At 54.0% G+C, this 17,498-nt stretch overlaps 1 protein-coding gene across 2 annotated transcripts in view; it reads left to right on the top strand.

The window, feature by feature from the left end:
• The first annotated feature begins 249 nt into the window (after window positions 1-249).
• LOC132815899 (probable flap endonuclease 1 homolog) overlaps window positions 250-17,498 on the top strand; it is a 49,604-nt gene continuing 32,355 nt past the window's right edge. Inside the window, exons 1-6 of one of the 2 annotated variants that reach the window (XM_060825262.1) lie at window positions 250-298; window positions 4,895-4,979; window positions 9,406-9,508; window positions 10,407-10,464; window positions 11,689-11,780; window positions 14,547-14,589. In XM_060825262.1, the coding sequence (XP_060681245.1) occupies window positions 4,903-4,979; window positions 9,406-9,508; window positions 10,407-10,464; window positions 11,689-11,780; window positions 14,547-14,589 (373 nt within the window). In that variant the 5' untranslated portion in view covers window positions 250-298; window positions 4,895-4,902. Of the gene's footprint in view, window positions 299-911; window positions 994-4,894; window positions 4,980-9,405; window positions 9,509-10,406; window positions 10,465-11,688; window positions 11,781-14,546; window positions 14,590-17,498 lie in introns of those variants that run through there. The other variant, XM_060825261.1, reaches the window with a different exon arrangement.

Raw genomic sequence — 17,498 nt, 5'->3', positions numbered from 1 at the left:
CTCCAGCATCTGCAGACCTCACTTTCTCCTCGAAGATTGACCCCTCCACTCTGGGAAAAAGCCTCATACTTTCCACCCTGTCCATGCCATTCACAATCTTATAAACATTTATTGGGTTGCCGCTGCGTTCCAGTGAAAACAGACGCAGTGTGTCCACCTTCCTTTCTTGTTAAAAGCCCCCATACTCCTGGTAAACCTTTTCTGTACCCTCTCCAAAGCATCACATCCTTCTCTCAGTGTGGTGATCAGAACTGTACACAACATTCCAAGGGTGGCCTAACTCCAGTTCAGTCAAGCTGTGAGCTCAAACTGTCGATATCTCAGTCACTCTCTCTGTCTCCCTGTGTCTGTGTGTATCTCAGTCTCTGTCTCCCTCTGTGTGTGTGTGTGTGTGTGTGCACCTCAGTCTCTCTCTGTCTCCCTGTGTCTGTGTGTATCTCAGTCTGTCTCCCTCTGTGTGTGTGTATGTGTATCTCAGTCTCTCTCTGTCTCCCTGTGTGTGTGTGTGTGTGCACCTCAGTCTCTCTCTGTCTCCCTGTGTCTGTGTGTATCTCAGTCTGTCTCCCTCTGTGTGTGTGTCTCTGTGTGTACCTCAGTCTCTGTCTCCCTGTGTGTGTCTGTGTGTATCTGAGTCTCTGTCTGTGTCTCTGTGTGTCTGTGTGTATCGGGGCCTCCTGCAGCTGTTCCTTGTTCTCTCCCCCTCCCCCCAGGCCCTCTCTTTGTCTCTCTCTCTTTCTCTGTCTGTGCGGAGCGGCGCTGCACCAGGGTCTCTCTGTGTGTGAGGGTCTGTGTGAGGGTGTGTGTGTGGGTCTGTGTGTGAGGGAGGGGGGCTGGGGGGGGGTGGGTCTGTGTGTGTGAGGGTGTGTGTGTGAGGGGGGTGGGGGTGTACAGACGCTGCCGAATCCTGGGCGATGGGAATCTGTAAACTATCGGAGCTGATCCGGGAGAGAGCCCGGGAGGCAGTGACCGACAAGAGCATCCACTCGTATGAGGGTAAGGACAGAGGGAGAGGGAGAGGGAGGGTGAGGACAGAGGGAGAGGGAGGGAGAGGACAGAGGGAGAGGGAGGGTAAGGACAGAGGGAGAGGGAGGGTGAGGACAGAGGGAGAGGGAGAGGGAGGGTGAGGACAGAGGGAGAGGGAGAGGGAGGGTGAGGACAGAGGGAGAGGGAGGGTGAGGACAGAGGGAGAGGGAGAGGGAGGGTGAGGACAGAGGGAGAGGGAGAGGGAGGACAGAGGGAGAGGGAGGGAGAGGACAGAGGGAGAGGGAGGGTGAGGACAGAGGGAGAGGGAGAGGGAGGGTGAGGACAGAGGGAGAGGGAGAGGGAGGACAGAGGGAGAGAGAGGGAGAGGACAGAGGGAGAGGGAGGACAGAGGGAGAGGGAGGGAGAGGACAGAGGGAGAGGGAGGGAGAGGACAGAGGGAGAGGGAGGACAGAGGGAGAGGGAGAGAGAGGGAGAGGACAGAGGGAGAGGGAGGACAGAGGGAGAGGGAGGGAGAGGGAGGGTAAGGACAGAGGGAGAGGGAGAGGACAGAGAGAGAGAGAGGGAGAGGGTAAGGACAGAGGGAGAAGGAGAGGGAGGGTAAGGACAGAGGGAGAGGGAGGGTAAGGGATAGTGAGGGTAAGGGGAGAGGGAGAGGGAGGGATAGTGAGGGTAAGGACAGAGGGAGAGGGAGGGTGAGGATAGTGAGGGTAAGGACAGAGGGAGAGGGAGGGGGAGGATAGTGAGGGTAAGGACAGAAGGAGAGGGGTGGGTGAAGGATAGTGAGGGTAAGGATGGAGGGAGAGGGAGGTAGTAGGGTAGGAGAGAGATAGAGAGGAGGGGGTAGGGTGGGTGAGCGATAGTGAGGGTAAGGACGGGGGAGAGGGAGGGGACGGGGAGGGGTAGAGGGAGGGAGAGGGATTTAGGGAGGGTGAGGGATAGTGAGGGTAAGGACAGAGGAGAGGGGGAGGGATATAGGAGGGAAGGTAAAGAGGGAGAGAGTGAGTGAGGGAGATAGGGAGGGAGGGGGTGAGGGTAAGGATGGAGGGAGGGGAGGGGGAGGGGAGAGGATTGGATGGAGAAGGAATGGGGTTAGAGGGGGGTAGGGAGGGAGAAGGGAGTGTGAGGTAGAGGGATAGAGAGGGAGGGTTGGGGGGGGAGGGGGAGAGAGAGAATGGGGGAGACTGTGAGAGTCAGGCCATCAGGTACAGGAGTAGAATTGGCCATTCAGCCCATCGAGTCTGCCCCAGTGTTCGATTGTGGCTGACGTTTCTCAATCACATCCTCCTGCCTTTGTGCTGTAACCCTCGATCCCGTTACTCCCCAGGATCCTGTCTGTCTCCGTCTTACTCACACTCAGTGACCAGGCCTCCACCTCCCTCTGCAGCAAGGGCTTCCACACGTTCCCCCCCACTCTCCGGCCAAAGAAATCCCTCCCCATTCTCCGTTTTAAAGGCTTCCCCCTGAGACTGTGCCCTCCGGTCCGAGGGGAAACATCTTCTCCATGTGCCCTCTCCCCAGGCCTCCTGTCAATCTCAATCCCATCCCCCCCCTCATCCTTCTAAACCCCATCGGGTCTAGACCCAGAGTCCTCAACCACTCATCATGTGACAATGCCTTCATCCCCAGGATCATCTTTGTAAACCCCCTCTGGGCCCCCTCCAACACCAACCCTCCCGTCCTTAGATACGGGAGACAAAACTGCTCACAATATTCCCAATGGGGTCTGACCAGAGCCTTACCCAGCCCCAGCAGGACCTCCCTGCTCTCGGATTCTCACCCTCTTGAACTGAATACGAACATTGTATTTGCCTTCCTGACCCCAACGGAACCTGCTGGTTAATCCGAAGGGAATCCTGAACAAGGGCTCCCAAGTCCCTGTGGATTCCTGAAACCTTTCCCCAGTTACAAAACAGGAGATAGTGAGGACTGCAGATGCTGGAGGTCAGAGTCGAGAGAGTGGGGCTGGAAAAGCGCAGCAGGTCAGGCAGCGTCCGAGGGGCAGGAGAATCGACATTTCAAACATCAGCTCATTCCTAATGAAGGGCTTTTGCCCGAAATGTCGATTCTCCTGCCCCTCGGATGCTGCCTGACCTGCTGCGCTTTTCCAGCACTACACTCTGCTCCCCACTTAGAAAATAGTCCACGCCTCTATTCTTCTGACCAAAGTGCATCACCGTACACGTTCCCACATTGTCCTCCATCTGTCACTTCTTTGTCCACTCTCCTGAACCGTCCAAATCCTTCAGCAGCCCCCCCACCTCCTCAATGCTACTGTCCCTCTACCAAGTTAAAAATCACCCAGCACCAGGTTAGAGTCCAACAGGTTTATTTGGAAGCACTAGCTTTCGGAGCGTCGCTCCTTCATCAGGGGGTTGTAGAGTATGGTGGAAATAGCAGAGAGGGGGGCGAGATCACACCCAGGGGAGATGGGAGTGAGGTGGAGACCAGGGTCACAGGCAGGAAAAGGGGAGAACAACACGTGCTGTGTTCAAAATAATACCCATGGCAACTTATAAATACAGCTCACAGCATAGAGAGGATAACAACTCAACATAGCACCCTCCGACAGTGCCTACACTCTCAGCACTGACCCTCCGACAGTGCGACACTCCCTCAGCACTGACCCTCCGACAGTGCGGCACTCCCTCAGCACTGACCCTCCGATAGTGCCCACTCCCTCAGCACTGACCCTCCGACAGTGCAGCGCTCCCTCAGCACTGACCCTCCGACAGTGCCCACTCCCTCAGCACTGACCCTCCGACAGTGCGGCACTCCCTCATCACTGACCCTCCGACAGTGCAGCACTCCCTCAGCACTTATCCTCCGACAGTGCAGCACTCCCTCAGCACTGACCCTCTGACAGTGCGGCACTCCCTCAGCACTGACCCTCTGACAGTGCAGCACTCCCTCAGCACTTATCCTCCGACAGTGCGGCACTCCCTCAGCACTGACCCTCCGACAGTGCGGCACTCCCTCAGCACTGACCCTCCGACAGTGCAGCACTCCCTCAGCACTGACCCTCCGACAGTGCGGCGCTCCCTCAGCAGTGACTGTTCCTCAGTGTGGCGCTCCCTTGTGGTGATAGTGTGTTGTTGTGGGACATTATGGTCTGATGTTCAGAGTGCTGCCCACAGTGTTGCCGGTGAGTTGGGGTTCAGGATCTGATGGGTGTTACAGAGAGTCAGGGGGTGCCTTTTGGATGGGGCTGTGATTACACAGTCACAGGATTGGTACTGTGCAAATAGTGGCCATTTGGCCCATTATCCCAACACTGCTTCTATCAGCCAGTGGCAATCTCCTGCTATTCCCCACAGTCCTGTTCACCAGGAGGATCATCAAGGGATTACGCTAAACTGTTTAATCAAATATTCCTGATTGGGACAAAGTATAAAGTGTCAGTCAGATTCAGAGATGCCCCAAGCCCCTGTGTGGGACAATGGGAATGTGTGGAATGAGGTGTAACATGCCTGTGGTCATGTCACTGTCCGATAGTGTCCGTTACTGACTACACTGTGTTCTCGAGATGTGTCTCTGTCTCTCTCCCCTCCTCCCTCTCTCTCTCCTCCCCTCCTCTCCCCCCTCCTTCTCCCCCACCACTCTCCCTCTCTCTCCCTGTCCCTCCCCCTCTGCCCCCTCTCTCCCTGCCCTCTCCCCCTCCCTCCCTCTCTCCCCCTCCCCCATCTCTCCCTCTCCGTCCCTCTTCCTCCCATCCCCCGCTCCCCCTCCCTCTCCCCCTCCCTCCCTTTCTCCCTCTCCCACTCTCCCCTTCCCCCCTCCCCCTCCCTCTCCCACCGCTCCCCCTCCCCCTCCGATGGATGAGCTGGTCTCGGTGGGGGGGGCGGTGACAGTATGAGCCTGACTGTCTGAGCTGACCCCTCCCTCGGTGTGTGTCTGTGTTCCTGCCCCCCAGGGAGAGTGATGGCGCTCGATGCTGCTGTGGTGATGAATCAGTTCCGCACGGCCCGTCCTGACAAGCGATACCTGCGCCATCTCAGGTGGGTCCCCCATCAGTAACCCCCCCCCCCCCCCGCTATCAGCTCCCTCGTCCTCCCAGGTCTGAGGTGACTGCAGGCTGTGTCTGGATTGGGAGCAGAGACTGGGAGCCCACCCTGATCTCTAACTAACCAATAGAAACATTGATAATAGGAGCAGGATGGTACACACTGCTGTTACTGAGCGTGGGTGGGGGGAGGGAGGGGACGGTACACACTGCTGTTACTGAGCGTGGGTGGGGGGAGGGAGGGGACGGTACACACTGCTGTTACTGAGCGTGGGTGGGGGGAGGGAGGGGACGGTACACACTGCTGTTACTGAGCGTGGGTGGGTGGGGGAGGGAGGGGACGGTACACACTGCTGTTACTGAGCGTGGGTGGGGGGGGGAGGGGACGGTACACACTGCTGTTACTGAGTGTGGGTGGGGGAGGGAGGGGACGGTACACACTGCTGTTACTGAGTGTGGGTGGGTGGGGGAGGGAGGGGACGGTACACACTGCTGTTACTGAGTGTGGGTGGGTGGGGGAGGGAGGGGACGGTACACACTGCTGTTACTGAGTGTGGGTGGGGGGAGGGAGGGGACGGTACACACTGCTGTTACTGAGCGTGGGTGGGGGGAGGGAGGGGACGGTACACACTGCTGTTACTGAGCGTGGGTGGGGGGAGGGAGGGGACGGTACACACTGCTGTTACTGAGCGTGGGTGGGGGGAGGGAGGGGACGGTACACACTGCTGTTACTGAGCGTGGGTGGGGGGAGGGAGGGGACGGTACACACTGCTGTTACTGAGCGTGGGTGGGGGGGGAGGGGACGGTACACACTGCTGTTACTGAGCGTGGGTGGGGGGAGGGAGGGGACGGTACACACTGCTGTTACTGAGCGTGGGTGGGGGGAGGGAGGGGACGGTACACACTGCTGTTACTGAGCGTGGGTGGGGGGAGGGAGGGGACGGTACACACTGCTGTTACTGAGCGTGGGTGGGGAGGGAGGGGACGGTACACACTGCTGTTACTGAGCGTGGGTGGGGGAGGGAGGGGACGGTACACACTGCTGTTACTGAGCGTGGGTGGGGGAGGGAGGGGACGGTACACACTGCTGTTACTGAGCGTGGGTGGGGGAGGGAGGGGACGGTACACACTGCTGTTACTGAGCGTGGGTGGGGGGAGGGAGGGGACGGTACACACTGCTGTTACTGAGCGTGGGTGGGGGGGGGAGGGGATGTTTGTGGATGTGGGGCCAATCAAGCGGCTGCTTTGTCCTGATGGTGTCAAGCTGCTCGAGTGTTGTCAGAGCTGCCCCCACCCAGGGGCAAGTGGGGAGTATTCCATCACCCTCCTGACATGTACCTTGTAGATGGTGGACAGGTTTGGGGTGTCAGGTGGTGAGTTACTTGCTGCAGGATTCCCAGCCTCCGACCTGCTCCTGTAGTCACTGTGTTTATATGGTGGGTCTAGTCGAGTTTCTGGTCACTGGTAACCCCCCCAGGATGTTGATATTTGGGGATTCTGTGATGGTAACACCAGTGAATGCCAAGGCAGTGGTGATTAGATTGTCTCTGATTGACGATGGGCATTGTCTGGCAAACGCGGAGGACGATCTCTGCTATTTGGTGGAAGTGGAACATCAGGTGTATGGGCAAACCACTGAAAATTACCCAAACCCATTAAACCGTGTGACCTGAAGCACAGCTAGGCCATTCAGCCCATTGAGGCATCTCACGGCTGATCTGAGATTCCTCGCCTTCTCAGTTCTACTTTGACCCCATTCCCCTCGATTCCCTTCGGGATTATAAACCTGTCTCTCAGCCTGGAATGTCCTGTGTGACCCAGCCTCGCCTGCTGTCTGTGGGAGAGAATTCCACAGATACGCTCCCCTCAGAGAGAAGAGATTCCTCCTCAGCTCACTCTTAAAAAGGGGACCCCTTTTCCTGAGGCAGGGCCACCGTGTCCCCTGCTCTCGTCTCTTTCAATAAAGTCTCCTCTTAGCTCCAACAAATCCAGGCCCCAACTCCTCAACCTCCCCTCAGCAGACAGTCCCCATCTGTACTGAACCCCTGACCCCCCGACCCCCCATCTGTACTGAACCCCTGACCCCCCCATCTGTAGTGAACCCCCCGACCCCCCTATCTGTACTGAACCCACTGACCCCTCCCATCTGTACTGACCCCACTGACCCCCCCATCTGTACTGAACCCACTGACCCCCCCATCTGTACCGAACCCCCTGACCCTCCCATCTGTACTGAACCCACTGACCCCTCCCATCTGTACTGACCCCCCTGACCCCCCCATCTGTACTGAACCCCTTTCACCCCCCATCTGTACTGAACCCCCTGACCACCCTGACCCCCCCCCATCTGTACTGACCCCCCCGACCCCCCATCTGTACTGAACCCCCCTGACCCCCTCCCATGTGTACTGACCCCCCGGGCACTAACACAGAGTGAGGGTGAGTCCCTCCCGTCCCTGCAGCCTCTGGTATTCTGTGGAAGGTTTCAGACTGGCTGCTGTTTCCTCATCCACCAGCAGAGAGCAGCCAAGATCCACCTGAACCTGCCCCGGCTGCTCAACTCTGGAAGGCTTCGTCCCCGGAGTGAAACTCCACAAGAATTCATTCAGCTGGGAGCATTCTCAGAACAACAGGAAAACCATCCCCACTGTTCCATCTTCAATGTTCAATTGTCATCAGCATTCTGGGGGTTAACATTGACCTGGGGTTAGAGTGGGGCTGGAAAAACTCAGCAGGTCAGGCAGCATCTGAGGAGCAGGAGAATCGACGTTTCAGGGAAAAGCCCTTCGTGAGTGAGAGGAATCCATTCCTGATGAAGGGTTTTTGCCCGAAATGTCGATTCTCCTGCTCCTTGGATACTGCCTGACCTGCTGCACTTTTCCAGCCCCACTCTAATCTAGACTCTGATCTCCAGCATCTGTAGGACCCACTTTTACCCAGAAACTGAACCGGACCCACCACATAAACACAGCGGCTACAAGAGCAGGTCGGAGGCTGGGAATCCTGCAGCGAGTAACTCCCCTCCTGACTCCCCAAACCTGTCCACCATCTACAAGGTACAAGTCAGGAGGGTGATGGGATCTTCATTTGCATGTCCCTGTCCTGGGAGTGTTTGATGGGGGACAGTGTAGGGGAAGTTTTACTCTGTATCTAACCCTGCGGCTGGTACAGGGTAAGGGTGGAGTGTGAGGGAGAGGGTGGAGTGTGAGGGAGAGGGTGGAGTGTGAGTTTGAGGGAGAGAGTGGAGTGTGAGGGTGAGGGTCAGTGTGAGGGTGGAGTGTGAGGGTGAGGGTGGAGTGTGAGGGTGAGGGTGGAGTGTGAGTGTGAGGGTGGAGTGTGAGGGAGAGGGAGAGGGTGGAGTGTGAGGGAGAGGGTGAGGGTGGAGTGTGAGGGAGAGGGAGAGGGTGGAGTGTGAGGGAGAGGGTGGAGTGTGAGGGTGAGGGAGAGGGTGGAGTGTGAGGGAGAGGGTGGAGTGTGAGGGAGAGGGTGGAGTGTGAAAGAGGGTGGAGTGTGAGTGAGAGGGTGAGGGTGGAGTGTGAGGGTGAGTGATGATGAGTGTGAGGGTGAGTGTGATGTGAGGGTGAGTGAGAGTGTGATGTGCGTGTGGAGTGTGAGTGTGAGGGAGAGTATGGAGTGTGAGTGAGAGGATGGAATGTGAGTGTGATGTGAGTGTGGGTGAGGGTGAGTGTGAGTGTGATGTGAGTGTGATGTGAGGGTGAGTGTGAGTGTGTGAGTGTGATGTGAGTGTGAGTGTGTGTCAGTGTGTGGGTGAGGGTGAGTGTGAGGGTGAGGGTATGAGTGTCGGTGTGAGTGAGTGTGAGTGTGAGTGTTGGTGTGAGTGAGTGTGTGTGTGAGTGTGAGTGCGATGTGAGTGTGAGGGTGAGTGTGAGTGAGGGTGAGTGAGAGTGTGATGTGAGTGTGAGGGTGAGTGTGAGTGAGTGTGAGAGAGAGTGAAGGTGAGTGTGAGTGTGATGTGAGTGTGTGTGTGAGGGTGAGTGTGATGTGAGTGTGAAGGTGAGTGTGAGTGAGTGTGAGAGAGAGAGGGTGAGTGTGAGTGTGATGTGAGTGTGAGTGTGATGTGAGTGTGAGTGAGTGTGAGAGAGAGGGTGAGTGTGATGTGAGTGTGGTGTGAGGGTGAGTGTGAGTGCGATGTGAGTGTGAGGGTGAGTGTGAGTGTGATGTGAGTGTGTGTGTGTGAGGGTGTGTGAGGGTGATGTGAGTGTGTGTGTGTGAGGGTGAGTGAGTGTGAGGGTGAGTGAGTGTGAGTGTGATGTGAGTGTGAGTGTGTGTGAGTGTCAGTGTCAGTGTGAGGGTGAGTGTGAGTGAGGGGGTGGAATGTGAGTGTGAGGGTGAGTGAGTGTGTTGCCGGTTCCTGGTGGTGACGGTCTCTCTCTCTCTCTCTCTGTGTCCTGTCCCTGCAGCCAGGTGATGGGGTTATTCTATCGGACGGCCAGCCTCCTGGAGAAAGGGATCAAGCCGGTGTTTGTGTTCGATGGACCAGCTCCCCGGATGAAATCCCGAGTGGTCAGTGACATTCCCTCGCGTTCCCTCAAACACCGAGCGGCCGTGAGCATGGGTTCCCAGAAAACCCTCCCCAGGATTATCTCCCAGAGTGAGGGGCGAGGAAGGGCACCTCAGGCGACTGACTGTGTGGAGTTTGCACGTTCTCCCCGTGTCTGCGTGGGTTTCCTCCGGGTGCTCCGGTTTCCTCCCACAGTCCAAAGATGTGCGGGTCAGGTGAATTGGCCATGCTAAATTGCCCGTAGTGTTAGGTAAGGGGTAAATGTAGGGGTATGGGTGGGTTGTGCTTCAGCGGGTCAGTGTGGACTTGTTGGGCCGAAGGGCCTGTTTCCACACTGTAGGGAATCTAATCTAATCAAGCTTTCCTTTTCCTCTCCACTCCCCTCGGTCAGGAATTATTCCCGGGAATATCCTCCACTGCACTGTCTGCAGGTACGGGTTTTCCTCAGGATTCCTCACGGGAAGAATCGTTCCCTCAGGACCGTCTCCTCGGAGTCTCCCCCCACCCCCTCAGCCTCAGTGATCTCCCCCCCTCGGGTAATTCCCTCCCCCTCCCCCCCACCCCCGCTGTCGGGCCTGTGAAACTGGAATCTGTTCACCCTCACTTACGACTGGACACTGGTGTGACCAGAGAACTGCGGGTGGGAGAGCTGCATTGCTGTAGTGCCTGGCACCACGTCAGGGTGTGCCGCTGCACTGACCAATCAGAGAGGTGTGCCCACCGCAGTGAGGGATGAAGCTCCCACAGAGAGCAGCGCGATCAGGAGCAGGCCCTGTGTTGGTCACTCCTCAGGACAGGGAGACCTGAACCAGCGGAAGGTTCTAGAGTGACTGGGAGATCATCCAGTGGGAAAGGTGTTGTGGTCCAGAGACTGAGATTAACGTTTCTCTGTGTTTGCAGCTCAGAAAAAGGCGAGGATGGACAGACGTCACAAATAATTCTGACCCCTCAAAGAAAGGTGAGCAGCTGAACCAGATCAGAATCGATCCCGGGTTTGGGGAACGGTTTCCTGGAATATGATGTGGGAAAGTCAACCGATCACATTCCCTGGAAAGACATCCAGAGACTCCCTGTTCAGATTACTCTCTCAGGATTCCAGAGCAAATCCCCATTATCTATCAGCCCCTGTTATAGCACGGTGGTACAGTGGTTAGCACTGCTACCTCAGGGCGCCAGGGACCCAGGTTCAATTCCAGCCTTGGGCCACTGTTTGTGTGGAGTTTGCACATTCTCCCTGTGTCTGTGTGGGTTTGCTCCCACAGTCCAAAGATGTGCGGGTCAGGTGAATTGGCCATGCTAAATTGCCCGTAATGTTAGGTGCAGGGGTATACATAGGATAATGGGTCTGGGTGGGTTGCTCTTTGGAGGGTCGGTGTGGACTTGTTGGGCCGAAGGGCCTTTTTTCACACTTTAAGTAATCTAATCCATCGATCCCTGACCCCATTATTCATCTATCCCTGACCCCATTGTCCAACAATCCCCATCTCCATTATCCATCAATCCTGACCCCTTTATCCATCAATTCTGTCCCCATTATCCATCGATCCCCATTATCCATCGACCCCCATTGTCCATCGACCCCCATTGTCCATCGATCCCCATTGTCCATCGACCCCCATTATCCATCGACCCCCATTGTCCATCGATCCCCATTGTCCATCGACCCCCATTGTCCGTCGACCCCCATTATCCATCGACCCCCATTATCCATCGACCCCCATTGTCCGTCGACCCCCATTATCCATCGACCCCCATTATCCATCGACCCCCATTATCCATCGACCCCCATTGTCCATCGATCCACATTATCCATCGACCCCCACTGTCCATCGACCCCCATTGTCCGTCGACCCCCATTGTCCGTCGACCCCCATTGTCCGTCGACCCCCATTGTCCATCGACCCCCATTGTCCGTCGACCCCCATTGTCCGTCGACCCCCATTGTCCGTCGACCCCCATTGTCCATCGACCCCCATTGTCCGTCGACCCCCATTATCCATCGATCCCCATTATCCATCGACCCCCATTGTCCATCGATCCACATTATCCATCGACCCCCACTGTCCATCGACCCCCACTGTCCATCGACCCCCATTATCCATCGATCCCCATTGTCCAATCAGCTGAGCCGATGTTTCAGTGCAGTTGCTGGGAGTCTCTGATTTGGCCTGTTACATTGCAGTGCATTGTGGGTCCGTGCCAACTCCAAACAGAGACCAGTCAGGAACTGGGGACACTGACTCTCCGGAACATTCCACTCCAAAAGACCCAAGGGTAAGCAACAAAACACTCTTAATCAAATGCTACAGGAAGGGTAGGAGGGGAGGCAAGAGAGGAGGGGGAGTGGCATTTTTGATAAGGGATAGCATTACAGTTGTGCTGAGGGAGGATATCCCCGGAAATACATCCAGGGAAATTATTTGGGTGGAACTGAGAAATAAGAAAGGGATGATCACCTTATTGGGATTGCATTATAGACCCCCTAATTGTCAGAGGGAAATTGAGAAACATTTGTAAGGAGATCTTGGTTATCTGTAAGAATAATAGAGTAGTTATGGTAGGGGATTTAAACTTTCCGAACATCGACTGGGACTGCCATAGTGTTAAGGGCTTAGATGGAGAGGAATTTGTTAAGTGTGTACAAGACAATTTTCTGATTCAGTATGTGGATGTACCTACTAGAGAAGGTGCAAAACTTGACCTACTCTTTGGAAATAAGGCAGGGCAGGTGACTGAGGTGTCAGTGGGGGAGCACTTTGGGGCCATAATTCTATTGGATTTAAAATAGTGATGGAAAAGGATAGACCAGATCTAAAAGTTGAAGTTCTAAATTGGAGAAAGGCCAATTTTGATGATATTAGGCAAGAACTTTCGAAAGCTGATTGGGGGCAGATGTTCGCAGGTAAAGGGACGACTGGAAAATGGGAAGCCTTCAGAAATGAGATAACAAGAATCCAGAGAAAGGGAAGGCTGGTAGGGATAGGGAATGCTGGATGACTAAAGAAATTGAGGATTTGGTTAAGAAAAAGAAGGAAGCATATGTCAGGTATAGACAGGATAGACCGAGTGAATCCTTAGAAGAGTATAAAGGCAGTAGGAGTATATGTAAGAGGGAAATCAGGGGGGCAAAAGGGGGACATGAGATAGCTTTGGCAAATAGAGTTAAGGAGAATCCAAAGGGGTATTACAAATACATTAAAGACAAAAGGGTAACTAGGGAGAGAATAGGGCCCCTCACAGATCAGCAAGGCAGCCTTTGTGTGGAGCCACAGAAAATGGGGGAGATACTAAACGAGTATTTTGCATCAGTATTTACTGTGGGAAAGGATATGGAAGATATAGGCTGTAGGGAAATAAATGGTGACATCTTGCAAAATGTCCAGATTACAGAGCGCTGGATGTCTTGAAACGGTTAAAGGTGGATAAATCCCCAGGACCTGATCAGGTGCACCCGAGAACTCTGTGGGAAGCTAGGGAAGTGATTGCTGGGCCTCTTGCTGAGATATTTGTATCATCGATAGTCACAGGTGAGGTGCTGGAAGACTGAAGGTTGACTAATGTATTTACTGTATCAGTATTTACTGTGGAAAAGGACATGGAAGATATAGACTGTAGGGAAATAAATGGTGACACCTTGCAAAATGTCCAGATTACAGAGGAGGAAGGGTGGTGAGAACAAGCCAGGGAACTATAGACCAGTGAGCCTGACCTCGGTGGTGGGCAAGTTGTTGGAGGGAATCCTGAGGGACAGGATGTACATGTACTTGGAAAGGCAAGGTCTGATTAGGGATAGTCAACATGGCTTTGTGTGTGGGAAATCGTGTCTCACAAACTTGATTGAGTTTTTTGAAGAAGTAACAAAGAGGATTGCTGAGGGCAGAGTGGTAGATGTGATCTATATGGACTTCAGTAAAGCTCAATACTCTGACCAGCAAAGGAAAGCATACCAAACACCACCTTCACTATCCTATCTACCTGTGACTCCACTTTCACGGAGCTATGAACCTGCACTCCAAGGTCTCTTTGTTCAGCAGCACTGAAGCAGCTTTGACAAAGGGTCAGTTAGACTCGAAACGTCAGCTCTTTTTTCTCTCCTTACAGACGCTGCCAGACCTGCTGAGATTTTCCAGCATTTTCTCTTTTGGTTTCAGATTCCAGCATCTGCAGTAATTTGCTTTTTATTGGGTACAGGAGTTGGGAGGTCATGTTGCGGCTGTATAGGACATTGGTTAGGTTACTGTTGGAATATCGCGTGCAATTCTGGTCTCCTTCCTATCGGAAAGATGTTGTGAAACTTGAAAGGGTTCAGAAAAGATTTACAAGGATGTTGCCAGGGTTGGAGGATCTGAGCTACAGGGAGAGGCTGAACAGGCTGGGACTGTTTTCCCTGGAGCGTCGGAGGCTGAGGGGTGACCTTATAGAGGTTTATAAAATCATGAGGGACATGGATAGGGTAAATAGACAAAGTCTTTTCCCTGGGGTGGGGGAGTCCAGAACTAGAGGGCATAGGTTTAGGGGGAGCGGGGAAAAATATGAGAGACCTAAGGGGCAACTTTTTCACACAGAGGGTGGTACGTATATGGAATGAGCTGCCAGAGGATGTGGTGGAGGCTGGTACAGTTGCAACATTTAAGAGGCATTTGGATGGGTATATGAATAGGAAGGGTTTGGAGGGATATGGGCCGGGTGCTGGCAGGTGGGACTAGATTGGGTTGGGATATCTGGTCGGCATGGAGGGGTTGGACCAAAGAGTCTGTTTCCGTGCTGTACATCTCTATGACTGTATCACCTTTCAACCAGTCACTATTCCCCAGGGTGGTGTCTCTCTCTGTCTGGGAGTGAGGGTGTTGGGGGATGTGGGGGTGGGGTGGTGACAGGTTGAGGCTCCTGACACGGTGAGTGTGGGGAAGGTTGTGGCTGTTTGAGGGAACACAAGTCGTCAGGCTGAGGGTACAGGGGGAGGAGAGTGGGGGATCAGAGAGCGATCCAGGCTCCCAGTTCCTTTCTCCGTTCCCAGTGACGTGACCTTCTGTTTTCCAGGGGGATGAGCAGCCGGAGGGAATAACTCCGACCGGGAACGCAGGTGAGAATGGTAGCACATGGGAACACAACTCCAAGGATCCCAAGGGATCCTTCCATATCTGCCACAAATTCACCTGTACCTCCACACACATCATCTATTGCATCCGCTGCACCCGATGTGGCCTCCTCTACATTGGGGAGACGGGCCGCTTACTTGCGGAACGCTTCAGAGAACACCTCTGGGACGCCCGGACCAACCAACCCAACCACCCCGTGGCTCAACACTTTAATTCTCCCTCCTACTCCACCGAGGACATGCAGGTCCTTGGACTCCTCCATCGGCAGAACATAACAACACGACGGTTGGAGGAAGAGCGCCTCATCTTCCGCCTGGGAACCCTCCAACCACAAGGGATGAACTCAGATTTCTCCAGCTTCCTCATTTCCCCTCCCCCCACCTTGTCTCAGTCGGTTCCCTCAACTCAGCACCGCCCTCCTAACCTGCAATCTTCTTCCTGACCTCTCCGCCCCCACCCCACTCTGGCCTATCACCCTCACCTTCACCTCCTTCCACCTATCCCACCTCCATCGCCCCTCCCCCAAGTCCCTCCTCCCTACCTTTTATCTGAGCCTGCCTGGCACCCTCTCCTCATTCCTGATGAAGGGCTTATGCCCGAAACGTCGAATTTCCTGTTCCTTGGATGCTGCCTGACCTGCTGCGCTTTAACCAGCAACACATTTTCAGCTCTGATCTCCAGCATCTGCAGACCTCACTTTTTAACACAACTCCACAAACAGGCCATTCAGCCCCAACACTCTACTGCCTCTTTCCAGCATCTGCCCCAAACTCATCCCTTCCATGTGGTAACAGGCCATTCAGCCCATCGATTGCACACCAACCCCACAAAGGGCATCCCCCCAGGCACACCCCCTACCCTATACTGCCATTTCCCATGGCTAACCCACCCTAACCTGCATATCTTTGGAAACTGGAGCACCCAGAGGAAACCCACGCAGTTACCGGAGAATGTGCAAACTCCACACAGACAGTCGCTCGGGGCTGGGATCGAAGCCGGGTCCCTGGTGCTGTGAGGCAGCAGTGCTAACCACTGAGCCACCCTCCTCTCTCCCACTGCCCTTTATCGATCCCAAAACTAATCCGACCCGGCCAATTCCTGCCCCATCAGTCTCCTCTCGATCCTCAGTAAAGTGATGGACGGTGTCAGTAACAGAGCTACCAAGCAGCACCTGCTCAGCAATAACCTGCTCAGTGACCTGCCCAGTTTGGGTTCCCCCAGGGTCACTCAGCTCCTGACCTCATTCCAGCCTTGGGTCAAACATGGGCAGAAGAGCTGGATTCCAGAGGGGAGGGGAGAGGGACAGCACTGACATCAGGGCTTCATTCAACCGAGTGTGGCATCAAGGAGCCCTGGCAAAACTGGAATCAGTGGGTATCAGGGGGCAACACTCCACTGGTTAGAGTCAGACCTGACACATAGGAAGATGGTTGTGGTTGTTGGAGGTCAGTCATAGAATGTAGAACGTTACAGCACAGGCCCTTCGGCCCTCGATGTTGCGCCGACCTGTGAAATTAATCTGATGCCCATCTAACCAACACCATTCCATTATTATCCAGATGTTTATCCAATGCCCATTTAAATGCCCTTACTGTCGGCAAGTCTACTACTGTTGCAGTCAGTGCATTTCATGCCCCACTTACTCTCTGAGTAAAGAAACTACCCCTGATATCTGTCCTATATCTATCACCCCTCAATTTAAACTATGACCCTTCATATTGGCATTCACCTTCTGAGGAAAAAGGCTCTCCCTGTCCACCCGATCTAACCCTCTGATTATCTTATATGTCTCTATTAAGCCACCTCTTAACCTTCTTCTATCTAACGAAAACAGCCTCAAGTCCCTCAGCCTTTCCTCATAAGACCTTCCCTCCATACCAGGCAACATCCTGGTAAATCTCCTCTGCCCCTTTCCACAGCTTCCACATCCTCCTTATAATGCGGTGACCAGAACTGTACACAATACTCCAAATGCATCCGCACTAGAGTTCTGTACAGCTGCAGCATGACCTTGTGGATCCAAAACTATATCCCCCACCAATCAACACCAACACACTACACGCCTTCTTAACAACCCAATCAACCTGGGTGGCAACTTTCAGGGATTTATGTACCTGGACACTGTGATCTCTCTGCTCAGCTACACTACCAAGAACCTAACCATTAGCCCAGTACTTTGTATTCCTGTTACTTGTTCCGAAGTGAATCATAGAACATAGAACATAGAAAAATACAGCGCAGTACAGGCCCTTTGGCCCTTGATGTTGCACCGATCCAAGCCCACCTAACCTACACTAGCCCACTATCCTCCATATGTCTATCCAATGCCCGTTTAAATGCCCATAAAGAGGGAGAGTCCACCACTGTTACTGGCATATCATCTCACACTTGTCCGCATTAAACTCCTATTTGCCACCTCTCAGCCCAGCTTTGCAGCTTATCTATGTCCCTCTGTAACCCACAACATCCTTTAGGGCAATCCACAACTCTGCCTACCTGAGTGTCATCCACAAATTTACTAACCCATCCTTCTACGCCCACACCCAGATCATTTATAAAAATGACAAACTGCAGTGGCCCCAAAACAGATCTTTGCTGTACACCACTAGTAACTGAACTCCAGGATGAACATTTCCCATCAACCACCACCCTCTGTCTTCTTTCAGCTAGCCAATTTCTGATCCAAACCACTAAATAACATTCAATTCCAAAACTCCGTATTTTGTCCAGTAGCCTACCGTGGGGAACCTTATCAAACCCCTTACTGAAATCCATATACACCACATCAATGGCTTTACCCTCATCCACCTGTTTGGTCACCATCTCAAAGAAACTCAATAAGGTTTGTGAGGCACCACCTACCCTTCACAAAACCGTGTTGACTATCCCTAAT

This window comes from Hemiscyllium ocellatum, chromosome 5 (genome assembly GCF_020745735.1).
Source record: "Hemiscyllium ocellatum isolate sHemOce1 chromosome 5, sHemOce1.pat.X.cur, whole genome shotgun sequence".
NCBI lineage: Eukaryota > Metazoa > Chordata > Chondrichthyes > Orectolobiformes > Hemiscylliidae > Hemiscyllium > Hemiscyllium ocellatum.
This window is presented reverse-complemented; position numbering and strand designations above follow the sequence as displayed.